We start from the raw sequence: 27,873 nt of genomic DNA on the forward strand, positions 1-27,873 counted from the left end.
TCCGTTGCGAGACGTAATGAATGAATACACCCCAGGTGAGGGGATTTCTTAAATAAGGGTTTTTAAAACCCGGTCCTCTGTACCCCAAGGGGGGCACATTTCGTTTTTTTTGGCCTTTTTACTACACAGCTGATTCAACTAATCATCAAGCTTTGATAATTTTAAATCAGCTGTGAAGTATTAGAGCAAAAACAATCAGTAAGTGATCAATCAAGTACAAGTGTGGAGTTAAAACCTGAAGACACTCTGCCCTCAATGGAATGAGTTTGACACCTAGTGACATAATAATGGGAACTATGGTAACAATGTGTACCTACACTGGAATTAAACTGTACTGATATACACATGGTACTTCATATAAAATGACCTTACAAAAGGTCAGTCTGATGAAACCAAACAACACTAAAGTTTGTTTATATATGTTTTATTTTTTTTGTCAGGTAAAAGCAGAGAGAAGAAGTGCTTTAGTCTGTGACAGCATGCAGCTTTAGGGGTCCTGTCTGTCCGTACTGAGAGCTTGAGGTAGAAGTTGCCCTTAACCACAGATCTAGGATCAGATTCCTCTCTTATCAAACAAAAAAACCTTAGTCTTGGAAATCCCAGACCTAGGGCAACACTGTTAATGTGGGAGGCCACTCGTCTGCCTAGACTAGTCAAACCTTAACCATTAGGGAGGAAGACAATACTGACTTCAGATCATTCTCTAGTCAACTTCAACCCCATCCTACTCAGTTGGACTGGGTTAGCAGTATGGTTTACTTTCCCTGAAATCCCAGTTGGAAGGATTCCCCCAATTTCCTGCTTATACCTCATATTTCCAACCAGGATTTCTGTTAAACACAGGAAAAGTTATTGGAATTCTGCAACCCTAACACCAACCCTCTATAATCCGGTCTACGCGGCGCTATCATAACAATAACAGGTCTCATAGACAGTCATAGGACCACTGACTTAACAGCCTACTGTTATGACACAAACCCAGATTTGAGTTCAGCTCCTTGGTCAGAGTTACTGTAGATATTGAGGTCAGCTACTTGACTAGAGTTACTGTAGATATTGTGGTCAGCTACTTGGCTAGAGTTACTGTAGATATTGAGGTCAGCTACTTGGCTAGAGTTACTGTAGATATTGAGGTCAGCTACTTGGCTAGAGTTACTGTAGATATTGAGGTCAGCTACTTGACTAGAGTTACTGTAGATATTGAGGTCAGCTACTTGGCTAGAGTTACTGTAGATATTGAGGTCAGCTACTTGGCTAGAGTTACTGTAGATATTGAGGTCAGCTACTTGGCTAGAGTTACTGTAGATATTGAGGTCAGCTACTTGGCTAGAGTTACTGTAGATATTGGAGGTCAGCTCCTTGGCTAGAGTTACTGTAGATATTGGAGGTCAGCGACTTGGCTAGAGTTACTGTAGATATTGAGGTCAGCTACTTAGCTAGAGTTACTGTAGATATTGAGGTCAGCTACTTGGCTAGAGTTACTGTAGATATTGAGGTCAGCTAATTGGTCAGAGTTACTGTAGATATTGAGGTCAGCTCCTTGGCTAGAGTTAATGTAGATATTGAGGTCAGCTACTTGGTCAGAGTTACTGTAGATATTGAGGTCAGCTACTTAGCTAGAGTTACTGTAGATATTGAGGTCAGCTACTTGGTCAGAGTTACTGTAGATATTGAGGTCAGCTACTTAGCTAGAGTTACTGTAGATATTGAGGTCAGCTACTTGGCTAGAGTGACTGTAGATATTGAGGTCAGCTACTTGGTAAGAGTTACTGTAGATATTGAGGTCAGCTACTTGGCTAGAGTTACTGTAGATATTGAGGTCAGCTACTTGGTAAGAGTTACTGTAGATATTGAGGTCAGCTACTTAGCTAGAGTTACTGTAGATATTGAGGTCAGCTACTTAGCTAGAGTTACTGTAGATATTGAGGTCAGCTACTTGGCTAGAGTTACTGTAGATATTGAGGTCAGCTCCTTGGCTAGAGTTACTGTAGATATTGAGGTCAGCTACTTAGCTAGAGTTACTGTAGATATTGAGGTCAGCTACTTGGCTAGAGTTACTGTAGATATTGAGGTCAGCTACTTGGTCAGAGTTACTGTAGATAGAGGTCAGCTCCTTGGCTAGAGTTACTGTAGATATTGAGGTCAGCTACTTGGCTAGAGTTACTGTAGATATTGGAGGTCAGCTACTTGGCTAGAGTTACTGTAGATATTGAGGTCAGCTACTTGGCTAGAGTTACTGTAGATATTGAGGTCAGCTACTTGGCTAGAGTTACTGTAGATATTGAGGTCATCTACTTGGCTAGAGTTACTGTAGATATTGGAGGTCAGGTACTTGGCTAGAGTTACTGTAGATATTGAGGTCAGCTACTTGACTAGAGTTACTGTAGATATTGAGGTCAGCTACTTGACTAGAGTTACTGTAGATATTGAGGTCAGCTACTTAGCTAGAGTTACTGTAGATATTGAGGCCAGCTACTTGGTCAGAGTTACTGTAGATATTGAGGTCAGCTACTTGGCTAGAGTTACTGTAGATATTGGAGGTCAGTTACTTGGCTAGAGTTACTGTAGATATTGTAGGTCAGCTACTTGGCTAGAGTTACTGTAGATATTGTGGTCAGCTCCTTGGCTAGAGTTACTGTAGATATTGAGGTCAGCTACTCAGCTACAGTTACTATGGATATTGTAGCAACCAACGCTTAACGACCTCTTCAAAGTTTTACCATCACTTGGCGTAACGACTAAGGTGTTGGGATGACAGTCGTTGGACCTGTGCTTGAATCCCGGTTGGGCCTACCCCCTGAATTCACAATTGGCTATACCGGGCTAACGAGCTGACCTAAACAGTGGTATGTGTCATAACAGGGGGTAAGTTAGGTGAAATAAGCTGCATGTTTACTGGTTCCTATAGGAGCAGGTCGACCTCACTGCTCGTCTCTACCGTGGCATAACTTTGTCATTAGGAGGTCAAATGGTGGTGGCCACAACTAGGGCGGGTCGACCCGCGGGGCAGCTCGGTGTATTTCATGACCATCTAGGTAGGGCACAGGTGTCAAACTCATTCCACGGAGGGCCGAGTGGCTGCGGGTTTTCGCTCCTACCTTGTACTTGATTGAGGAATTAAGGTCACTGATTAGTAAGGACCTCCCCTCACCTGGTTGTCTAGGTGTCAGTAAGGAACTCTCCTCACCTGGTTGTCTAGGTCTTAGTAAGGAACTCTCCTCACCTGGTTGTCTAGGTGTCAGTAAGGAACTCTCCTCACCTGGTTGTCTAGGTCTTAGTAAGGAACTCTCCTCACATGGTTGTCTAGGTCTTAGTAAGGAACTCCCCTCACCTGGTTGTCAAGGTCTTAGTAAGGAACTCTCCTCACCTGGTTGTCAAGGTCTTAGTAAGGAACTCTCCTCACCTGGTTGTCAAGGTCTTAGTAAGGAACTCTCCTCACCTGGTTGTCAAGGTCTTAGTAAGGAACTCTCCTCACCTGGTTGTCTAGGTCTTAGTAAGGAACTCTCCTCACCTGGTTGTCTAGGTTTAGTAAGGACCTCCCCTCACCTGGTTGTCTAGGTCTCAGTAAGGACCTCCCCTCACCTGGTTGTCTAGGTCTCAGTAAGGAACTCTCCTCACCTGGTTGTCTAGGTCTCAGTAAGGAACTCCCCCTCACCTGGTTGTTTAGGTCTTAGTAAGGAACTCTCCTCACCTGGTTGTCTAGGTCTCAGTAAGGACCTCCCCTCACCTGGTTGTCTAGGTCTCAGTAAGGACCTCCCCTCACCTGGTTGTCTAGGTCTCAGTAAGGAACTCTCCTCACCTGGTTGTCTAGGTCTCAGTAAGGAACTCTTCACCTGGTTGTCTAGGTCTCAGTAAGGAACTCTCTTCACCTGGTTGTCTAGGTCTCAGTAAGGAACTCTCTTCACCTGGTTGTCTAGGTCTTAGTAAGGAACTCTCCTCACCTGGTTGTCTAGGTCTCAGTAAGGACCTCCCCTCACCTGGTTGTCTAGGTTTAGTAAGGACCTCCCCTCACCTGGTTGTCTAGGTCTCAGTAAGGACCTCCCCTCACCTGGTTGTCTAGGTCTCAGTAAGGAACTCCCCTCACCTGGTTGTCTAGGTCACAGTAAGGAACTCCCCTCACCTGGTTGTCTAGGTTTAGTAAGGACCTCCCCTCACCTGGTTGTCTAGGTCTCAGTAAGGACCTCCCCTCACCTGGTTGTCTAGGTCTCAGTAAGGAACTCTTCACCTGGTTGTCTAGGTCTCAGTAAGGAACTCTCTTCACCTGGTTGTCTAGGTCTCAGTAAGGAACTCTCTTCACCTGGTTGTCTAGGTCTTAGTAAGGAACTCTCCTCACCTGGTTGTCTAGGTCTCAGTAAGGACCTCCCCTCACCTGGTTGTCTAGGTTTAGTAAGGACCTCCCCTCACCTGGTTGTCTAGGTCTCAGTAAGGACCTCCCCTCACCTGGTTGTCTAGGTCTCAGTAAGGAACTCCCCTCACCTGGTTGTCTAGGTCACAGTAAGGAACTCCCCTCACCTGGTTGTCTAGGTTTAGTAAGGACCTCCCCTCACCTGGTTGTCTAGGTCTCAGTAAGGACCTCCCCTCACCTGGTTGTCTAGGTCTCAGTAAGGACCTCCCCTCACCTGGTTGTCTAGGTCTCAGTAAGGACCTCCCCTCACCTGGTTGTCTAGGTTTAGTAAGGACCTCCCCTCACCTGGTTGTCTAGGTCTCAGTAAGGACCTCGCCTACATAAGATCATTTGAATCAGCTGTGTAGCATTTGAGTAAAAACCAACGCACCCCTTGGAGCCCCAAGGACCAAGTTTGGGAAACACTGCACTAGGTCTTCCATGGAATGAGTTTAACACCCCTGATCTTAGGGCTGAATCCTAACTTTGTATTTATTTATCCTTCATTTAACCAGGGAAGTCTCAATGGGACTTTTTACTTTTAAGTGAGCCCTGGACTTGAGGTCTGTCTGTGCACTTTACTTGCATATTCAGGCATATCTCTCCCATTGACTTCAATGCATGATTTAGGCAGAGGTCACAAGAGTTCGGCATGTGTATCTACAGTTACGATTCAGCCCTGTGAGTATAATGACAACCATTAAGACCTTGGGCTAGGGCAGAACTGTAAAATCCATATGTGAAATAAAGTGCTCCCCAAACACTCTCCATTTACATTTAAATCCAGAGGGTTTCATGTTCAGTTATATAGTCATGCTTGTAACATCATCAGCTAGCAATCATTTTTTTATGACCGGGAGCACACAGCTGACATCAAATGAACATGAAAGACATTTTAATAAAGTTCTTCTTCTTGGAACTATCTGAACTAAAAAGGAATGAGCAGGAAGGACAGCGTTCAGTCACTCAGTACATATATAACGATGAGCTTATTCTAAAAAGAAGGTGCTGCTTATAACACAGATACATTTACACGTCATGATTAACAACCTTTATAATAACTATGATTTTATGTGGCCTAGAAGATATATATATATTTTTAAAAACCCAAACCAGACTTTTGAGTACAGTCTAGCTTCTCGATGGGTGGAGGACTCGTGGTTCATGTCGATAAGAGAAAAAGGGATATGAGTAATTCATTATTATTATTATTATTTAGTTCGCTACTTATGCATAATAAAATGTTCATTTGATCAATCAACATTTGTTGAGGAAAGACGACCATAAGGAAGCGTAATAAATCAAACTCTGTGTAAGTTTGGCTTGCTGACATTACAATTAAAGACAGAATACAGATGTTTTTGTTGTTGTTGCAGAAACAGTCAACATTCGATATGAAACAATCCTTTTGAACGAGCTTATTAGAGAGAGAGAAACGTGATGACTTGTTATCATCCACCATCTTTGGGTTTACCTGAGATTCCATTTGTCCCTCAGGGTTGGACTCTTAACACTGACCGGACGACTTGATTGGTTGATCCCAAAGTCTAACAAGCTTACTAAGATTGGGGTCAAAGACATTCAAGCTAGCAGAGAAGGCTGATATTAAAAATCGGGAACACTTATCGTCACAGCAAAAGATCAACTGGCCTCAACCAAACACACCCGTCTTCACCTCATCATCGAACACACCTGACCTGCAGGTTCAAAACATTCCGCAACCACTCGTCAAAACCTTTTAAAAAAATAAAAAAGCAAGTAGCAAAGAAAACGTTAAAAGGCTGTTGAGCTTCTAGAGGATTTAACCACTTAAGACCCCTATTCTTTATAAGGAGTCGTCTTTCGTTTAAGACTGTCTTGGAATGCACTACATAGAGGAGATAAGAGATAAATATTGACATTACTATAAAGCATGATTACTGTATAGACAGTGGCCTCCCTACCACTAGAGGCACCGAGAGCTATAGCACCCTTTTCAACAATTAACGCACTGACTTGTCATAACCCTTGAAGACATTCAGAGCATCTATTATTAATATTATATTTTAATATGCCGTTATATATTCAAATCCACGCTCTCCCATTGGTCACTCCTCGTCCACTGTCTCTCTCTTCGATTCGTCAGCTTTCTGTTCCAGAACCTGAGAGGTGGGGCTTGGAGGGGGAAGGACCTCGACGGCAGCCAATGAGGAGGTGTCTTGTAGATCAAGGTCCTTCCTGGAAGAGATCTCTTCCTGTAAAAGGAAAAAGATTAGATAGTATTGTACTGACCAGACAGTCCGCGTTACGTGTCCCGCAAAATAAAATGTAAACATACATGTTACTCAATCATTTCATCCAAACAGCTCACACGCGCGCACTACAAGTCCCGCCTCTCCCATCTCCTCATTGGTTTTTAGGAGCATATACCCACGTGGGTGATTGAAAGATGGACTGAGGTCCACACTCCAGTCCAGTTGGTGGTGGTAATGTAAGCTAGCTAAGTGTCCATGAACGTTTCAAATGTGTTTTGACCCGTCTCCAAATGAATAAAGTTGGTTCACAGTTGGTTTTGGTATTTTAACCTCTATGTCATGAACGCGTCTGGTGTGGAAAGACAGTCATTTGGCCATCATGTTGCAGTTTATTGTACAAGTTCAATGATAAAATCCCTGACTGAATTGTTGATTCACTGACTCACCTGCTCTATGATTCACTGACTCACCTGCTCTATGAATCGTTGATTCACCTGCTCTATGATTCACTGACTCACTTGCTCGATGAATCGTTGATTCACTTGCTCTGCGAAGTCCTGTGGTTCCAACTCCTCCCCGTTGGATTGACAGCTCGGGCTTGGAACCTCGATACCATGACTCTCCAAGATGGCTGCCTCTGACGGGGAGAAGGCGAGAGGGAGAAGGAAGGAGGAGAAAGAAAGCAGACAAAAAGGTAGAAACAGGGATAGAGAAAGGGAAATGCTGTCCTTTATCCAAGTAGCCCCTCTACCAGCAGCTACACGTAGCCCCTCTACCAGCAGCTACACGTAGCCCCTCTACCAGCAGCTACACGTAGCCCCTCTACCAGCAGCTACACGTAGCCCCTCTACCAGCAGCTACATCTCTAGTAACATGCAGCCCCTCTACCAGCAGCTACATCTCTAGTAACATGCAGCCCCTCTACCAGCAGCTACATCTCTAGTAACACGCAGCCCCTCTACCAGCAGCTACATCTCTAGTAACACGCAGCCCCTCTACCAGCAGCTACATCTCTAGTAACACGCAGCCCCTCTACCAGCAGCTACATCTCTAGTAACACGCAGCCCCTCTACCAGCAGCTACATCTCTAGTAACACGCAGCCCCTCTACCAGCAGCTACATCTCTAGTAACATGCAGCCCCTCTACCAGCAGCTACATCTCTAGTAACATGCAGCCCCTCTACCAGCAGCTACATCTCTAGTAACACGCAGCCCCTCTACCAGCAGCTACATCTCTAGTAACACGCAGCCCCTCTACCAGCAGCTACATCTCTAGTAACACGCAGCCCCTCTACCAGCAGCTACATCTCTAGTAACACGCAGCCCCTCTACCAGCAGCTACATCTCTAGTAACACGCAGCCCCTCTACCAGCAGCTACATCTCTAGTAACACGCAGCCCCTCTACCAGCAGCTACATCTCTAGTAACACGCAGCCCCTCTACCAGCAGCTACATCTCTAGTAACACGCAGCCCCTCTACCAGCAGCTACATCTCTAGTAACACGCAGCCCCTCTACCAGCAGCTACATCTCTAGTAACACGCAGCCCCTCTACCAGCAGCTACATCTCTAGTAACACGCAGCCCCTCTACCAGCAGCTACATCTCTAGTAACACGCAGCCCCTCTACCAGCAGCTACATCTCTAGTAACACGCAGCCCCTCTACCAGCAGCTACATCTCTAGTAACACGCAGCCCCTCTACCAGCAGCTACATCTCTAGTAACACGCAGCCCCTCTACCAGCAGCTACATCTCTAGTAACACGCAGCCCCTCTACCAGCAGCTACATCTCTAGTAACACGCAGCCCCTCTACCAGCAGCTACATCTCTAGTAACAGGCAGCCCCTCTACCAGCAGCTACATCTCTAGTAACAGGCAGCCCCTCTACCAGCAGCTACATCTCTAGTAACAGGCAGCCCCTCTACCAGCAGCTACATCTCTAGTAACAGGCAGCCCCTCTACCAGCAGCTACATCTCTAGTAACAGGCAGCCCCTCTACCAGCAGCTACATCTCTAGTAACACGCAGCCCCTCTACCAGCAGCTACATCTCTAGTAACACGCAGCCCCTCTACCAGCAGCTACATCTCTAGTAACACGCAGCCCCTCTACCAGCAGCTACATCTCTAGTAACACGCAGCCCCTCTACCAGCAGCTACATCTCTAGTAACATGCAGCCCCTCTACCAGCAGCTACATCTCTAGTAACACGCAGCCCCTCTACCAGCAGCTACATCTCTAGTAACACGCAGCCCCTCTACCAGCAGCTACATCTCTAGTAACACGCAGCCCCTCTACCAGCAGCTACATCTCTAGTAACACGCAGCCCCTCTACCAGCAGCTACATCTCTAGTAACACGCAGCCCCTCTACCAGCAGCTACATCTCTAGTAACACGCAGCCCCTCTACCAGCAGCTACATCTCTAGTAACACGCAGCCCCTCTACCAGCAGCTACATCTCTAGTAACACGCAGCCCCTCTACCAGCAGCTACATCTCTAGTAACACGCAGCCCCTCTACCAGCAGCTACATCTCTAGTAACACGCAGCCCCTCTACCAGCAGCTACATCTCTAGTAACACGCAGCCCCTCTACCAGCAGCTACATCTCTAGTAACATGCAGCCCCTCTACCAGCAGCTACATCTCTAGTAACACGCAGCCCCTCTACCAGCAGCTACATCTCTAGTAACATGCAGACCCTCTACCAGTAGATACATCTCCTACATCTGAAAATAGACATTCCAGCTAGCCTAACAATGGCTAACGTTGAACTCTTATCATAGTGCTGACACCTAAGGGGGTGTTTTGGTATTAGAGATTCTCACCTATATTAGCCCGTCTCTTCATCTCTTTCCGGCGGTTGGCGAACCAGTTGTACACTTTCAGAGCCGTGACACGCTCAAACTCGGACAGCTTGCATCCTGGGTAATAGTGACAGAGGAGAGATGGACAAGTGAATAGGTGACATTTGGTGAGCCTTTTGAACATAGGACTTAATTGGTAATAAAATAACTTGTTTAAAAGGGGCATAAGAAAAAGGTAGATATGAATTCATGATGATTGGGTTAAGAATTAAGACATTGGTTACAGGTGTGTGGGTGGGCAGTGCTTGAACCAAACTGACCAGGTTTCTGGATGACTGAGTTACAGGCGTTAGCGATCTCCTCTCTCTTCGCTTCATCAGGGTACTGGTTCTCCATGAAGAAACTGACAGACACAACAACCAGCCAATTAGAACAGTGTTAGACAACGCCCCCACCCATGGCATTAACCAATCAGAAGCTACTACTGGCCGAAACGCAACAAAACTACTGGGCGAAACGATACAAAACTACTGGCCGAAACGCTACAAAACTACTGGCTGAAATGCTACTGGCTGAAACGCTACAAAACTACTGGCTGAAACGCTACAAAACTACTGGCTGAAACGCTACAAAACTACTGGCTGAAACGATACAAAACTACTGGCTGAAACGATACAAAACTACTGGCTGAAACGATACAAAACTACTGGCTGAAATGCTACAAAACTACTGGCTGAAATGCTACAAAACTACTGGCTGAAATGCTACAAAACTACTGGCTGAAATGCTACAAAACTACTGGCTGAAACGCTACAAAACTACTGGCTGAAACGCTACAAAACTACTGGCTGAAACGCTACAAAACTACTGGCTGAAACGCTACAAAACTACTGGCTGAAACGCTACAAAACTACTGGCTGAAACGCTACAAAACTACTGGCCGAAACGCTACAAAACTACTGGCCGAAACGCTACAAAACTACTGGCCGAAACGCTACAAAACTACTGGCCGAAATGCTACAAAACTACTGGCCGAAACGATACAAAACTACTGGCCGAAACGCTACAAAACTACTGGCTGAAATGCTACAAAACTACTGGCTGAAATGATACAAAACTACTGGCTGAAACGATACAAAACTACTGGCCGAAACGCTACAAAACTACTGGCCGAAACGATACAAAACTACTGGCTGAAACGATACAAAACTACTGGACGAAATGCTACAAAACTACTGGAGCATCACTTTAATGGAGGAAGGAAGGAGAAAACATCCAGCTAGATTAGCCTCACCCACGGCAATTAAAGTGATGCTCCAGAGCTTTGTAGCGTTTCGGCCAGTAGTTTTGTATCGTTTCAGCCAGTAGTTTTGTATCGTTTCAGCCAGTAGTTTTGTAGCATTTCGGCCAGTAGTTTTGTAGCATTTCGGCCAGTAGTTTTGTAGCATTTCGGCCAGTAGTTTTGTAGCATTTCAGCCAGTAGTTTTGTAGCATTTCAGCCAGTAGTTTTGTAGCGTTTCAGCCAGTAGTTTTGTAGCATTTCGGCCAGTAGTTTTGTAGCATTTCAGCCAGTAGTTTTGTAGCATTTCAGCCAGTAGTTTTGTAGCGTTTCAGCCAGTAGTTTTGTATCGTTTCAGCCAGTAGTTTTGTAGCGTTTCAGCCAGTAGTTTTGTAGCGTTTCAGCCAGTAGTTTTGTAGCATTTCAGCCAGTAGTTTTGTAGCATTTCGGCCAGTAGTTTTGTAGCGTTTCAGCCAGTAGTTTTGTAGCGTTTCAGCCAGTAGTTTTGTAGCGTTTCAGCCAGTAGTTTTGTAGCGTTTCAGCCAGTAGTTTTGTAGCGTTTCAGCCAGTAGTTTTGTAGCGTTTCAGCCAGTAGTTTTGTAGCGTTTCAGCCAGTAGTTTTGTAGCGTTTCAGCCAGTAGTTTTGTAGCGTTTCAGCCAGTAGTTTTGTATCATTTCAGCCAGTAGTTTTGTAGCATTTCAGCCAGTAGTTTTGTAGCATTTCAGCCAGTAGTTTTGTAACGTTTCAGCCAGTAGTTTTGTATCATTTCAGCCAGTAGTTTTGTATCGTTTCAGCCAGTAGTTTTGTAGCATTTCAGCCAGTAGTTCTGAAAGTAGTGCTCACGAGCTAAAACGGGTCACTGAAAATTGTGTACTACGTCATCTATTTCCTTTCTTTTTTTAAATGTGCAATTTGTATAGGTTACAAATCTGTAAGTGCTTAAAAGATCCCTGACTGCATTGCTAACCAATCAGACACTCTCATTGAAGTAGTACAGTAGATTAATGGGACACATTAGGTGGATTACATTCAGCACTGTTTTTCACTCTCCGTTTCTCTGCAATAATTAAAAACAACCTCATTTTACATAAACAAAGATTTATTGCACCACTTAGTCCACCCTCCATCTTCCTCCTTCCCCTCCATTTCCCTGTCTGAATAATAATAACTTCCCTTTACAAATAAACAGCAGGAGCACTCCCCCCCCCCCCCCCCCATCACACTAACCTACAGTATCGCCCTTCAGCGCGACGGGAGTGTAAACTAGCCCATAAAAGAGAAGCGGCATTGCAGTGGCATTGCGTAATCCATAGAGCTGTGTGACGGTGTGACTGGTCTACGTGCCTGTTGTGTTCTCATTACTGAGAGTGACCTCTGCTTAGAAAACATCACAGCAGAGTCGCCCGCTTCAGGAAACAGTGCGACAAAGATCATTCTTATACTTAGGATATACTTGGCTTTTTAAAATCGGTTAGAAATCCGTTATAAAGAATACCAGTTTCTAAAACAGATATGTCACAAAGGCCTTGATGGGAAACAGCTTGTCATGACATCACCCACCACTAACATCAATAGACACAACCACTAATAATTAGTGCAGGGGTAGAACAAAAGCCTTGACATCCTATAGCTCTCCAGGAAAAAGTTTGTTGACCACTGCAGTAATTGTGATTAACCAGTTTTGAAATCGGTCTCCCGACATGCATTTGTAACAAATTAACAGGAATCTCAGCACGATGGATTTAACCCCATGTCCGAATACTGTGATATCCATGTTGACACAGATTCGTATTCATTGAATTTAAATTTGGGCAAAAGACATACAATATTGTGTGAACAAAGTGTGTTCCCAGAGGAGTATTTATTAAAACACTTATTTTTCCCAGGGAATGATACACTAGGCTGATCTTGTCCCAGGAAGTTGAGGCATTAGCCTTCTTACCCATTACACTGAAAAATTGTTCACTAATATTGTCTTGCAATATTTGCAACTAAGCAATATTTCACCTACGATTCAAATCTGTATCATAACAAATATACAAAATAGTACCTTTTCATCAAATATCAAATCAAATGTTATTTGTCACGTACACATGGTTAGCAGACGTTAATGTGAGTGTAGCAAAATGCTTGTAATATCTTTGTACTGTAAAAGTTAACATGTAATAAACGTATGTCATAAAAATTCTAAACTACAAAGCCAGTAAAACAATGTGATTATTTCCCATGTCAACTGTTTCAGATGTCTGTTGTTTTCAACCCCGGGATACACAGGAAAATGAGAACCATGTGAAATGATTAAAACAAAATGTCCAAATGAACATGAATCGTGTCAAACAAAATGTTAAATAAAACAAAAAAAACATTTCAACATTACTATAGAATGAGCTAGAAACAAACAAGACTGCTGCCTAAATAAATTACAGTAGATTATTTAAGTGATAATGCCAGAGAAGCCTGTGTCTGGAGGATATATCGTCTCGGGCCGGCAAACGTTCCAATATATCCTCCAAACACCGGCTTCAAGGGCATTATCACGTTTATACAACGGGTTACCAACATATTCATTAAAAAAAAACAAAAAAAAAAGACGGATTTATTCATACTATTTCATCCTTCCACAAGATAAAGTCCCGACACAAATCTAGGGTTGCTACACAAGCTGGCTGGTCTCTTCGTTTTATTGGTTTGGTTGCCAGAGACGCGACCCAGTCGTTCAGTCTTTTTGTTCTGTATCTATGGAAGCGACCGAGTCATTCGTTCTAAATGTTCCATTGCCGTAACTGGCTGGCAACATTCTTATCCCTTGCTTGCTAGCCAGCCAACTACGGCTAACTTACAGTCACGTCAAAAAGTGCAGACAGAATAAGAGTAGTTGCATTTGTTTAAGCTGTTTTCTAGTGACATTTATTTGGATACATCCATAACAATGAGCTAATGATGCACGATTTCACCTGGCGTAGAAAATGTGTTCTCTCGTCAGGACACTGTTGTTCAGAGGAGCTAGCCAACAACACAGCCAACAACACAACTAACACAATCGCTTCAAACTGAAGCTGGAAAAACTAGCTGCACATTGTTTCATTGGACATTTCTTTGCATATATCCATACAAATTATGCCAGCTGATTCATGATTTCGACTGGCTGAGAAACGCTGCCTGTCTGTCTCGTCCCGACTCGTTCATTACTATGGGACAGTTGGGGACATCGGATTTGAATATTGAAACATTGTTGAAAATGTAACATGATGTCCTCTAGTTTAAGGAAAGTTCTCCACTATTAATAATAAGACAAGAAGTTCCTATACATCTATAGCTGGAGGGGATCTCTTTAACTCTACAACAGTATTTGTACTTAATTATTAGTTTCTCTTTTATTTGATTTAGATTGACTTTATTTGAGTAAATAGCAGTCGCTCTCCGAGTGTGCTGTTCTTCCAGGTGTGTGTCAACATAGATAATCAATCAAATGTATTTATAAAGCTCTTTCTACGTAAGCAGACAGTTGGCTCGTCAAATGGAAAACAATGCACCACTATTGTAATGGATACCCAATCCAATCAGAGCTCTTTGATTGGCTCACCTCTCCATGATTGACTGGCACTCCTTCCTCCAGGTGAACCTGCTTCCCCTCCGCAGCCTCAGAGGACCGCCCACCACCCCGCCCCTCTCCCCGGGGCTGACCCCCGTCCTCCAATCAGGCTCCTCCTTCACCAGGGAGCGCATCGACAGGGTAGCACCTACATGGGCCGTAATGAGAGGGGGAGGTGGCGAGAGAAAGGGAAGAGAGGGGGAGGTGGCGAGAGAAAGGGACGGGAGGGGGAGGTGGCGAGAGAAAGGGACGGGAGGGGGAGGTGGCGAGAGAAAGGGACGAGAGGGGGAGGTGGCGAGAGAAAGGGACGAGAGGGGGAGGTGGCGAGAGAAAGGGACGAGAGGGGGAGGTGGCGAGAGAAAGGGACGAGAGGGGGAGGTGGCGAGACGAAGGTGAGAGGGGAGGAAGGAAGGGAGGGGGAAGGTGAGGGAGGGAGTGAGTGAGGGAAGGAGGTGAGAGAGGGAGTGAGAGAGGGTAGTGAGGGAAGGTGAGGGAGGAAGTTTAAACATCAGAGAAAGTAACCCATTGTAACTATTAGTCATGAGAAAGAACTGATGGTTCAATCACATGACTGTTGTATTTTAATAAGGATTTGGTAACTTTTAGGATACATGACATCCCTCGGACTGACAGTGGGAAGGCACAAAGACAGGCATGCAGGCTATGTGATGACAGGATGTATCAGACAGACAGTGGTCACTGAGGGCTGCAGTCTTTAAAAAAAAAAAACTTTTGACTTTAGTAATGGAACTCAGAGCGTGACCTAAAACCTGGACTAGTAAAAACGTCACCTGCCTCGTTCCTGAACAGCCACAGACAGAACTGAGGAGAGAGAGGAAGGGTTGAGCCCTGTAAGAGTGGTTGCCTGTTATGGGCATGGGTGGGCAGGGGGGGGGGCTTGCTGTTACCTGGCTGTTACCTGGCCGTTACCTGGCCGTTACCTGGCTGTTACCTGGCTGTTACCTGGCTGTGCGGCAGCAGTGTACCATGGGAGGAGGTGCATCAGCAGCTCTCTCTGCCTGCCCCAGGTGGTGGCGGCCGTGGCCGCGGCCGTGGCGCCCGTAGCGGCGTTTCCCACCATCCCCGTGACGTCTCTGTCCCCTCCCCTGGCGGGTCCAGAGCCCAGGTTCTGACCCAACCCCTGGCCGAGACCACAGAGCCCTGGGCCCAGACCCGCTGGGCCGTGCTGGCTTTCACTCCATCTCAGCCCTTCATTAAGGACAAAACCAAACCAGTGGTCAGGTCAGGCCACAGACGTATCTAAGTAGACATACAGAGTTTGGGCAATATTGGTTTAAGTCTTGCAGTCAATCAAAATCAGATCACCTGTTTGTATGTCTATCAACAGGAATGTAGTTCATTAAAATGCCAGGCCAGACATTACTTTTATGTATTTTTATTTTTTTAACAATACGTTTTATAACTGAATCTTACTGACTTCATCCAATCATTTTTGTGGCCACAATGGTGTTAGTTAAGTTAACAAGAGAAACTTTGAGATTACTGTTCTGAATAGGTAAACAGCGGACAGGTCAAAAAGTTTAGTAGTGAAGTGCCCACCAGGTAGAAAGGCATAGAGAAAGGCAACATGTTAGCATTAGGATCGAGAATTAGCATCATTGTTAGTATTAGATGGGGTTATTATGGTTAGCCTGTTAGCCATGTAGGAATGAAAACCAGCACCGGAATTCTACCTCTCCAGGATCAGGACTGAGAACCACACAGAAGCAGCATCAAAGCTTGGTGAAGAAGGGAGGAAAGGACAGTGGGATGGCATGAAGAAGGGTGGGGTAGGTAGATTGTACATGAAGGCTTCTTTTCATGCATTTTGCTCATGTGACATAGGAGTGAAGCACTAAAGTGACAGATTAAACATTGTAATATTTAGGCTAATGTCTTTGCCGATGTAGAATTGAGCAAACAGTTTCATTTTCAAAACACTTCTAGCGCATCTATACATTGGTCTGTGTGGATGTTTATTGTTGACTTCTTATGAGGTCGTGACGTTCCTGTAGCCTGGGTTTAGATGTTCTACAATGTTCCTGTAGCCTGGGTTTAGATGGACGGATCGCGACGTTCCTGTAGCCTGGGTTTAGATGTTCTACAATGTTCCTGTAGCCTGGGTTTAGATGTTCTACAATGTTCCTGTAGCCTGGGTTTAGATGTTCTACAATGTTCCTGTAGCCTGGGTTTAGACGTTCTACAATGTTCCTGTAGCCTGGGTTTAGATGTTCTACAATGTTCCTGTAGCCTGGGTTTAGATGGTCTACAATGTTCCTGTAGCCTGGGTTTAGATGTTCTACAATGTTCCTGTAGCCTGGGTTTAGATGTTCTACAATGTTCCTGTAGCCTGGGTTTAGATGGACGGATCGCGACGTTCCTGTAGCCTGGGTTTAGATGGACGGATCGCGACGTTCCTGTAGCCTGGGTTTAGAAGCGCTACAATGTTCCTGTAGCCTGGGTTTAGATGGACGAATCGCGACGTTCCTGTAGCCTGGGTTTTGAAGCGCTACAATGTTCCTGTAGCCTGGGTTTAGATGGAGGGATCGCAACGTTCCAGCAGCCTGGGTTTGGAGGGAGGGATCGCGAAGTTCCTGTAGCCTGGGTTTAGATGGACGAATCGCGACGTTCCTGTAGCCTGGGTTTAGATGGATGGACAGACACCACACTCATCCACTAGAGTTTCACTTCAAACCAGATGACTTTAAACATAATTGATTAATATCGACATTAAAGGCTGGTTTACAGTCGTCTATCGACATGTCTGTAGACATTACGTAGCGACATCATGAACATTCTATTGTCGTCCGACGTCAAACTTGTCGTCGTCGTTATGACAACGAATAAACCAAAAACAGCAGCCCGGTGCGCTCCAAACGGCACTGTCTACTTCAACACCAATAAACCCATCCGTTTAAAAATTTCAGGAAATGTCAACCTAGCAAGCTAGGCAACTAAAAGCAATTTTCTAAACAATGTTTTGGTTCGTTGCTAGCTAGTTAGCTACAGTGCCTTCAGAAAAGTATTTATTCCCCTTGACTTTTGCCACATTAAGTTGTTTTACAATTTAACATGGATTAAATTGAGATGTCGTCACTGGCCTACACACAATGTCAAAGTGGAATTATGTTTTTAAAAATGTTTACAAATTAAAAATGAAAACGCTAAAATGTCTTGAGTTAATATTATTCAACACCTTTGTAATGGCAAGCCTAAATAAGTTCAGAAAAAAAAAAAAAAAAAGTGTTTAACAAGTCACATAAATTGCATGGACTCACTGTGTGCAATAAGTGTTTAACATGAGTTTTGAATGACTACCTCATTATCTGTAAGGTTCCTCAGTCGAGCAGTGAATTTTAAACCCAGATTCAACCACAAAGACCAGGGAGGTTTTCCAATGCCTCGCAAAAAAGAGCACCTATTGGTAGATGGGTACAAATATAAAAAGCAGACATTGAATACCCCTTTTATTATGGTGAAGTTATTAATTACATTTTGGATGGTGTATCAATACACCGAGTCACTACTAAGATACAGGCGTCCTTCCTAACTCAGTTGCCGGAGAGGAAGGAAACCACTCAAGGATTTCAGCATTAGGTCAATGGTCACTTCATAAACAGTTTAACAGCTGGATCAACATTTTAGTTACTAAACAATCCTGACCTAATTGACAGAATAAAAGGAGGAAGCCTGTACAGAAAAAAAAGATTCCAAAACATGCATCCTGTTCGCAACAAGGCACTAAATTCTCTATGTTGTGTTTTGTTGTCTCTCTCGTTGTGATGTGTGTTTTGTCCTATTTATATTGTATTTATTTTAATCCCAGGCCCTTGTCCCCGCAGGAGGCCTTTTGCCTTTTGGTAGGCAGTCATTGTAAATAGGAATTTGCTCTTAACTGACTTGCCTAGTTAAATAAAGGCTAAATAAAAAAATAAGTAATACAGCAAAAAAATTGGCAAAGCAATTAACTTCTTGGCCTGAATACAAAGTGTTATGTTTGTAATCATTAAGGATTGGAGAGTTTTTCAGGACAAAAATATCTAACGGAATGGAGCTAAGCACAGACAAAATCCTAGAGGAAAACCTGGTTCAGTCTGCTTTCCATCAGACTCTGGGAGATTCATTCACCTTTCAGCAGGACAATAACCTCAAACACAAGGCCAAATCTACACTGGAGTTGCTTACCAAGAAGACAGTGAATGTTCCTGAATGGTCGAATTACAGTTTTTGACTCAAATCTACTTGAAAATCTATGGCAAGACCTGAAAATGGTTGTCTAGCAATGATCAACAACCAATTTAAAAGAGCTTGAAGAATTTTGAAAATAAGAATTTTTAAAATATATATATATATATATATTTTTTTAAATGGGCAAATGTTGCACAATCCAGGTGTGGAAAACTCTTAGAGACTTACCCAGAAACACTCACAGCTGTAATCACTGCCAAAGGTGATTCTAACATGTATTGATTGAGGGTGTTGAATATTTATCTGATCAAGAAACAGTATATTAGTGTTTTATTTTTAATCAATTTCTATAAACATGTTTCCACTTTGCCATTATGGGGTATTGTGTGTAGATGGGTGAGAGATTTTTTTTATAATTCAAAATGGATTTTAGGCTGTAACAACAAAACTGTGGAATAAGTCAAGGTGTATGAATACTTTCTGAAGTCACTGTAGGTAGCTAGCTGGCTAGCCAGGTAGCTAGCTGGCTAGCCAGTTCAAATAATGACCAGTGTATAGCTGACAACATCTTAACTTGAGCTACTTTATAAAAATCATTATTACAAGAAAATAAACACACAACATAATTATTTCCAAGGTAATGGCAAGCTGACAGAATAACTTCTGTAATAAATTCGGAGAATTTTAGAAGTCCTGCATCTTGTCACAGGAGGATTTGGTATAGTTGCCATGGCAGCCCGGCGAACCACGACAACGGACATTGCGACAGTTGCAGACACTTCACATGTTTTCCACGTCTGTGCGACAAGGAAACTTGACAGACATTTAAATCCTGTTTTGACTAGCGACACTTGGCGCACTCTTAATTGTCTACGGACATGTCGTTAGACCAAGTATAAAATGTGGCGTGTGTTTTTAAATCCTACTGTATACGTTCTCTCAGTCATAGATCTCTCAGGTCTCCTGCTCTCTGTACGTCACTGAACTCTCCAGCCCTCTAGAACCAGAAAAGGTGTGTGTGTGTGTGTGTGGATTCACAATGCAGGATTTGAGGTACGGGACATAGGATGGACAGAGGGTAAAGATGACAATAACAAGCAGCAGTCCAGCTAATAGAATGGAGTCAACATGAACCGCTCCCTCCCCTTAGCCACCTCCTACACTGGTTCTTACCTGGGTTGTTTCGCTCAAGCAGGTACCAACGGTAGAAGGCTCTGCGTTTGGAGTCGCTCATCTCCAAGCCCTGCTGCAGCAACCACTGAGAGATATAGCTCTGACTGATACCTAGGGGAAGGGTTATACAGCGCATTCGGAGACTAGTCAGACCCCTTGACTTTTCCCACATTTTGTTACAGCCTTATTCTAAAATGGATTAAGTCACCCCCCCCCCTTCTCAATCTACACACAATACCCCATAATGACAAAGCAAAAACTATATACATATACAGAGGCTTCAGAAATTATTTATACTCCTGGACTTAATCCACAGTTTGTTGTGTTGCAACCTGAATTCAACTTTTTTTTATTGTTTATATCTCACCCATCTACACACAATACCCGAATAATGACAAAGTGAAAACATGGTTTTAAAAATGTTTCAATGGGATTCAAATCTGGGCTTTGGCTGGCCCACTCAAGGACTTTCACATTCTTGTTCTGAAGACATTCCAGCATTGTTTTAGATTGGGGTCATTGTACTGTTGGAACTTAAAATCGTCTCCCCCAGTCTAAGGTTGTTTGCACTCTGAAGCAGGTTCTCATCATGGATTTGCCTGTATTTGGTTCCACTCATTGTTCTCTCCATCATTAAAAAAAAGAGAAGAGGGGGGAAAAAAGTGTCCCAGTCCCTGCCGCTGAAAAACATCCCCATAGCATGATGCGGCCACCACCATGCTTCATGGTGGGGATGGTGGTCGATGGGGGATGAGCTGTGCCTGGTTTTCCCAGACATAGCGTTTTGCATTCAGGCTAAATCTTTGTCATCAGACCACATAATATTTTGCCTCATGCTCTGTCTTTTTTGTAAACTCCAGACATTTTTCCTCAGAAGTGGCTTCTGTTTTGGCCACTCCCCCATAAAGCCCAGATTGGTACTGTAGAAACTGTTGACCTTCTGACAGCTTCTCCCATCTCAGCCAAGGTGTGCGGCTCGCCTTTATTTTCAAGTGTTCTACTCCGCTAGCCAGCACCTCGCCTAAATAGGTGTGCGTTTCTTTTTCTTCTAGATAGTTTCTGCTCTGACGCGCACCGTCACCTGTGGGACAGACTGGGGTTATTCTTTCTGAATCATTTCCTAAACAATTGGTCACAGGTGGACTCCAATCAAGTTGTAGCGACATCAAGGATGATTGATAGAAAATCGGGTGCACCTGCTCTTAATTCGGTGTGTCACAGCAAAAGGGGTGAGAAAATATACGTCGGGTTTTTTCTCCTCATTTAATTTACATAAGTTCAGATGTACAAATATGCTTAACAAGTCACATAAGTTGCATTTTCCTCTCATCGCAGCCATTAAACTGAGGATGGATCAACAACATGGTAGCTACTCCACAATACTAACCTAAATGACAGAGTGAAAAGAAGGAAGCCTGTACAGAATATAAATATTCCAAAACATTCATCCTGTTTGCAACAAGGCACTAAAGTAATACTGCAAGAAATGTGGCAAAGCAATTCACTTTATGTCCCGAGTACAAAGTGTTATTGGGTTTGCCCCAAACATACAACACATTACTGAGTACCTCTATATTTTCAAGCATAGTGGTGGCTGCATCATGTTACGGGTATGCTTGTCATCATTTTTCAGGATAAACATTAAAAAAAATGAATGGAGATAAGCACAGGCAAAATCCTAGAGGGAAAACCTGGTTCAGTCACAGAGATTCATTCACCTTTCAGCAGGACAATGACCTCAAACACAAGGCCAAATCTACACTGGAGTTGCTTACCAAGAATATAGTGAATGTTCCTGAGTGGCCAAGTTACCGTTTGACATAAATCTGATTGAAAATCTATGATCAACAACCAATTTGACAGAGATAGAAGAATTTTGAAAATAATAACAGTGGGAAACGTTGCACAATCCAGGTGTGGAAAGCTCTTAAGAGATTTACCCCCCCCAAAACACTCACAGCTGTAATCACTGCCAAAGGTGCTTCTACAAAGTATTGACTCAGGGGAATGAATACTGTATTTAAATATACAATACATTTTCAAAAATGTCAAAAAAACATGTTTTCACTATGGAGGTATTGTGTGTAGATGGGTGAGAAGAAAAAAAAAATGTAATCCATTTTTATTTTATTCAGGCTGTAACAACAAAATGTGGAATAAGTCAAGGGGTATGAATATTTCTCGTGGTACTGTAACTCTGGGCGAGGAGACAGAAGTGACTGATTTCACTACACCTGCAATAACATCTGTAAATATGTGTATGTGATCAATCAAATGTGATACCTAGGGAGAGGAGAGGAGTGAGGGAGAGGAGTGAGGAGGAGGAAGGTAAATAAGAAGCAGAGGAAGGTAGGAGATAGGGGAGGGAGAGGAGTGAGGAGGAGGAAGGTAAATAAGAAGCAGAGGAAGGTAGGAGATAGGGGAGGGAGAGGAGTGAGGAGGAGGAAGGTAAATAAGAAGCAGAGGAAGGTAGGAGATAGGGGAGGGAGAGGAGTGAGGAGGAGGAAGGTAAATAAGAAGCAGAGGAAGGTAGGAGATAGGGGAGGGAGAGGAGTGAGGAGGAGGAAGGTAAATAAGAAGCAGAGGAAGGTAGGAGATAGGGGAGGGAGAGGAGTGAGGAGGAGGAAGGTAAATAAGAAGCAGAGGAAGGTAGGAGATAGGGGAGGGAGAGGAGTGAGGAGGAGGAAGGTAAATAAGAAGCAGAGGAAGGTAGGAGATAGGGGAGGGAGAGGAGTGAGGAGGAGGAAGGTAAATAAGAAGCAGAGGAAGGTAGGAGATAGGGGAGGGAGAGGAGTGAGGAGGAGGAAGGTAAATAAGAAGCAGAGGAAGGTAGGAGATAGGGGAGGGAGAGGAGTGAGGAGGAGGAAGGTAAATAAGAAGCAGAGGAAGGTAGGAGATAGGGGAGGGAGAGGAGTGAGGAGGAGGAAGGTAAATAAGAAGCAGAGGAAGGTAGGAGATAGGGGAGGGAGAGGAGTGAGGAGGAGGAAGGTAAATAAGAAGCAGAGGAAGGTAGGAGATAGGGGAGGGAGAGGAGTGAGGAGGAGGAAGGTAAATAAGAAGCAGAGGAAGGTAGGAGATAGGGGAGGGAGAGGAGTGAGGAGGAGGAAGGTAAATAAGAAGCAGAGGAAGGTAGGAGATAGGGGAGGGAGAGGAGTGAGGAGGAGGAAGGTAAATAAGAAGCAGAGGAAGGTAGGAGATAGGGGAGGGAGAGGAGTGAGGAGGAGGAAGGTAAATAAGAAGCAGAGGAAGGTAGGAGATAGGGGAGGGAGAAAAAGATGGGAGGCGAGGAGAAACAGATGGAGAAGGAGTGTGAGTAGGAACAAATCAAATCTTATTTGTCACATGTGCCGAATACAACAGGTGTAGTAGACCTTACCGTGAAATGCTTACTTACAAGCCAAATGAGAGCATTATAAAAAAAAATATCCTAGAAGGAAAGACACTAATATTCATACAAAACAATGTAAACAGCGCACACTAAAAACAGATGACACAGGTTCACTAAAAATCTGTCTCAGCAGAATATATGACTGATTTACCTGTGACCTGTCCCACGATGGCCTGGGAGATCCTGCGATTGTTGAGGAAGGTTTTAATCTCCTCCTTCACCAGGTTACTGTCCCTCCTAGAAGAACACAACAGGCACCACAGAGTAAGAACAGACAGCACACTTCCTGTCCCTCCAACAACAAAACTTACTGTCCCTCCAACAACAACAACAGACACCATAGAGTAAGAACAGACAACACACTTCCTGTCCCTCCAACAACAAAACGTACTGTCCCTCCAACAACAGACACCATAGAGTAAGAACAGACAACACACTTCCTGTCCCTCCAACAACAACAACAGACACCATAGAGTAAGAACAGACAACACACTTCCTGTCCCTCCAACAACAAAACGTACTGTCCCTCCAACAACAGACACCATAGAGTAAGAACAGACAACACACTTCCTGTCCCTCCAACAACAAAACTTACTGTCCCTCCAACAACAACAACAGACACCATAGAGTAAGAACAGACAACACACTTCCTGTCCCTCCAACAACAAAACGTACTGTCCCTCCAACAACAGACACCATAGAGTAAGAACAGACAACACACTTCCTGTCCCTCCAACAACAAAACGTACTGTCCCTCCAACAACAACAACAGACACCATAGAGTAAGAACAGACAACACACTTCCTGTCCCTCCAACAACAAAACTTACTGTCCCTCCAACAACAACAACAGACACCATAGAGTAAGAACAGACAACACACTTCCTGTCCCTCCAACAACAAAACTTACTGTCCCTCCAACAACAACAACAGACACCATAGAGTAAGAACAGACAACACACTTCCTGTCCCTCCAACAACAAAACGTACTGTCCCTCCAACAACAGACACCATAGAGTAAGAACAGACAACACACTTCCTGTCCCTCCAACAACAAAACGTACTGTCCCTCCTGCAACAACAACAGACACCATAGAGTAAGAACAGACAACACACTTCCTGTCCCTCCAACAACAAAACGTACTGTCCCTCCTGCAACAACAACAGACACCATAGAGTAAGAACAGACAACACACTTCCTGTCCCTCCAACAACAAAACGTACTGTCCCTCCTGCAACAACAACAGACACCATAGAGTAAGAACAGACAACACACTTCCTGTCCCTCCAACAACAAAACTTACTGTCCCTCCAACAACAACAACAGACACCATAGAGTAAGAACAGACAACACACTTCCTGTTTGTGGTGTGAGCAGTGGATAGAGTAACTGACATCACTACTTCTGTACAACTCAATAGATTCTTCATCTGCTTCATCTGCAATCCTTCATCACATCTGCAGTAATGTGGATATACTGGTGGAACCAAACAAAGAGTGAAACATTCTACACCATATGTTTTTTTCAGATAAGCTGATGAAGGAGAGACAGAAACGAGGAGGGGAAGCCATCGGCCTAGCTTACATGACTCCAGATCCACCATTTGTTGACTGGTTATCCATAATGTATCCTATACACACAATCAGATTAACCCGGTACCCCTTGCATATAGACTAGGCGCCGGCGGCACCCCTTGCATATAGACTAGGCGCCTGTAGCCCTTGCATATAGACTAGGCGCCGGTACCCCTTGCATATAGACTAGGCGCCGGTACCCCTTGCATATAGACTAGGCGCCGGTACCCCTTGCATATAGACTAGGCGCCGGTACCCCTTGCATATAGACTAGGCGCCGGTACCCCTTGCATATAGACTAGGCACCGGTACCCCTTGCATATAGACTAGGCGCCGGTACCCCTTGCATATAGACTAGGCGCCGGTACCCCTTGCATATAGACTAGGCGCCGGTACCCCTTGCATATAGACTAGGCGCCGGTACCCCTTGCATATAGACTAGGCGCCGGTAGCCCTTGCATATAGACTAGGCGCCGGTACCCCTTGCATATAGACTAGGCGCCGGTACCCCTTGCATATAGACTAGGAGCCTGTACACCTTGCATATAGACTAGGCGCCGGTACCCCTTGTATATAGACTAGGAGCCTGTACCCCTTGTATATAGACTAGGCGCCGGTAGCCCTTGTATATAGACTAGGCACCGGTACCCCTTGTATATAGACTAGGTGCCGGTAGCCCTTGTATATAGACTAGGCACCGGTACCCCTTGCATATAGACTAGGTACCGGTAGCCCTTGCATATAGACTAGGTACCGGTACCCCTTGTATATAGACTAGGTGCCGGTAGCCCTTGTATATAGACTAGGTACCGGTACCCCTTGCATATAGACTAGGTACCGGTACCCCTTGCATATAGACTAGGTGCCGGTAGCCCTTGTATATAGACTAGGTGCCGGTAGCCCTTGTATATAGACTAGGTGCCGGTAGCCCTTGCATATAGACTAGGTACCGGTACCCCTTGTATATAGACTAGGCGCCGGTAGCCCTTGTATATAGACTAGTAATCATTGCCAATTGTACATCTATTATTACATGTTCTACTTCTCATTCTCTATTTTCTTTCTCTCTGCATTGATTTAACTGTGGTTTCTGGAACGTCTACTAACTTGCACAAGGCGCCATATTGCCAGAAACTGTCATAAAGCTTTCTGCTTTCTTTAGGTCCTGTATGTAAGCCTGGCTGCAATCATCTTTCTAATCCATCCCTCCCTACACACCTGACCCAAATGAGTCAGTCTAACAGTAGGAGAATAAGCCAGCATCACCAGAGACTGGCTGTTGTTACCTGATGATCTTCCTCTCCCAGAGCTAGATTCTCTGCCGTCTCTTACGTTCACCTCAAATACCCCTCTACTTTCTGTTCATGTTAACTCCCTCCTCTTCACCACAAATACCCCTCCTCATCCTCTACTTTCTCTTCAGGGTTCACTACTACCTCCCTCCCCTCACATTCACCTCATGTACTCTTCCACCTTCTCCTCCAGGTCAGTCTATTGTCCCTCCCTTATGTACTCCTCCACGTCACAGTCTACTGTCCCTCCCTCACCTCATGTACTCCTCCACGTCACAGTCTACTGTCCCTCCCTCACCTCATGTACTCCTCCACCTTCTCCTCCAGATCCCAGTCCTCCTCTGCCATGATGTCATAGCTAAGCGACTTCTGAACTCCAACCCCGTGTGGGTACATCGGCGGGGGAGAGGCCTCATAGCTGTTGCTAGGCGACAGCGAGGCTCCGTCCAGCCCAGGGGTCTGCGTTGTGGCGGAGGCCAAGGAGAGGGAGGAAGAAGAGGAGGAGGAAGAGGAGGAGGGGGCTGGGGCGGAGGCTGTGATAGGGGTGGTGTCGTTGGTCGGGTTGGCGGTGTGGGTGTCGTTGCAGTACGGGGGCCGATGGTCGGGATCTAGCCGCTCTAGGGACTCCAAGGCCTGGATGATCTGTGGCTTGGTCATCCCTGAGAGACGGAGACGCTGGAGGAGGTCGATCTGCTCGATGGTATAGCGTGGCTCCACCTCACAACACTCCATCCTGACATCTAACGGGTTAAAACAGACATGACTTGTCCACACTCACTTCCCATAGGTCTCTAACATATAAAAATATTACATTGAAATACTGTATACGCGGGACTTTGTTGTCAAGTTCACTCACAAAAGGTGTCTGGAAAATGAGAAAAACACCAAACGTATTTTGGGCAAAAAAATATATTTAATGCCATGATGAAGGCTACTGTACATCAATCTCTCGTGGACAGAAATGACAAACTTTCGCGAGATAATTTTACATATGGGTACATTCATTGAATCTGTGCACTGACTACAAAACAATGTGTTATTGACCCATGGCATTTACAGTGCCAGCCTGCCTTGCCTACCTGATAGCGGGGGTGAGAGGCGCCCTGTGGGCATTGGTTCGGTTCGCGGGACCGCAGCCGGGAGGCACCACTGTCGCATGGCTCGATGGAGCTGCCGGAGAGAGAGGCAGGATACAGTTTACATGGTACGGTGTTGGGAGGGAATGCTAGCATCTGTAATAGATAGCTTGTCAGCTAGCTAGTAACTGTAATTCAGATATTATCAAAGTTTGTAAATATGGCCTGTTGCTAAATATATGTTACCTAGCTACCAAGTTAGCCATCTGCCAAATGAGACTTGCCAATCACTTCCACTGACGTGCTGCAGTCTGGTACGGTTAGCTTATCGTGCTAGCTAATTATTAGCTTGCTAGTTAATGTGTTGACACTAGCTTGCAACTGCCTATACTATAGCACAGATGCATTAACAAGCTACTAAAAATAGCTCCCACTAGCTAACTTTCGCTACGTTGGATAGCTAGTTCATTACATGCATCTTGCACCAGAAGCTAGCGCGGACTAACTAGCAAGCTTTCTACTGTAGGGCATAAACCAGAGAACCTTGCACCAAAATTATCGATTGTGGATGTGAGATCATGTCATTCTAACTAATGCAGATACCGGTAGCTAGTTAATGCTAACCCGCAGCCCCCCTTCCTTACCTCCCGCTGCTGTGGCAAGCTACACCAGCTGACGCTCACTCAACCGTGCACGTCGACCGACCGACCCACTTCGTAATGGTTTCCAACAAGCTAATGAAGGTGATCCGTGCAGGGTCACATTGTCCCGGGATGCAGCAGCACCGGAGAAAAACCGAATCGCTAAACAGGGAGTCGGTCTCAGTTTCTGACCTCTCACCCCACCACACTGCCCCGGAATGATATAGGAAGTTATTCATCTGGGAGGTAAA

At 44.7% G+C, this 27,873-nt stretch overlaps 1 protein-coding gene across 11 annotated transcripts; it reads right to left on the reverse strand.

The window, feature by feature from the left end:
- Positions 1-408: 408 nt before the first annotated feature.
- Positions 409-27,843, reverse strand: LOC139555312 (homeobox-containing protein 1-like). 11 transcript variants are annotated; one of them, XR_011670975.1, is made up of 12 exons: positions 27,626-27,843; positions 26,985-27,075; positions 26,204-26,645; positions 23,191-23,276; positions 19,652-19,762; positions 15,254-15,499; positions 14,282-14,438; positions 9,739-9,821; positions 9,440-9,535; positions 7,137-7,255; positions 4,610-6,618; positions 409-4,537 (listed from the first exon to the last, which is right to left on the reverse strand). XR_011670975.1 is itself a non-coding variant. In XM_071369011.1 (11 exons), exons 2-11 carry the CDS (start codon positions 27,061-27,063, stop codon positions 6,472-6,474), a joined length of 1,566 nt encoding a protein of 521 aa, XP_071225112.1. In that variant the 5' UTR covers positions 27,064-27,075; positions 27,626-27,843; the 3' UTR covers positions 409-6,471. The 11 variants fall into 11 exon arrangements, 4 of the variants coding, with proteins under 4 accessions (XP_071225112.1, XP_071225114.1, XP_071225115.1 ...); XR_011670976.1 differs by having other exon boundaries at positions 409-4,440; positions 4,513-6,618; XR_011670978.1 differs by having other exon boundaries at positions 409-4,333; positions 4,370-6,618.
- Between the last annotated feature and the right edge of the window lie 30 nt (positions 27,844-27,873).

This window comes from Salvelinus alpinus, chromosome 26 (assembly GCF_045679555.1).
Source record: "Salvelinus alpinus chromosome 26, SLU_Salpinus.1, whole genome shotgun sequence".
NCBI lineage: Eukaryota > Metazoa > Chordata > Actinopteri > Salmoniformes > Salmonidae > Salvelinus > Salvelinus alpinus.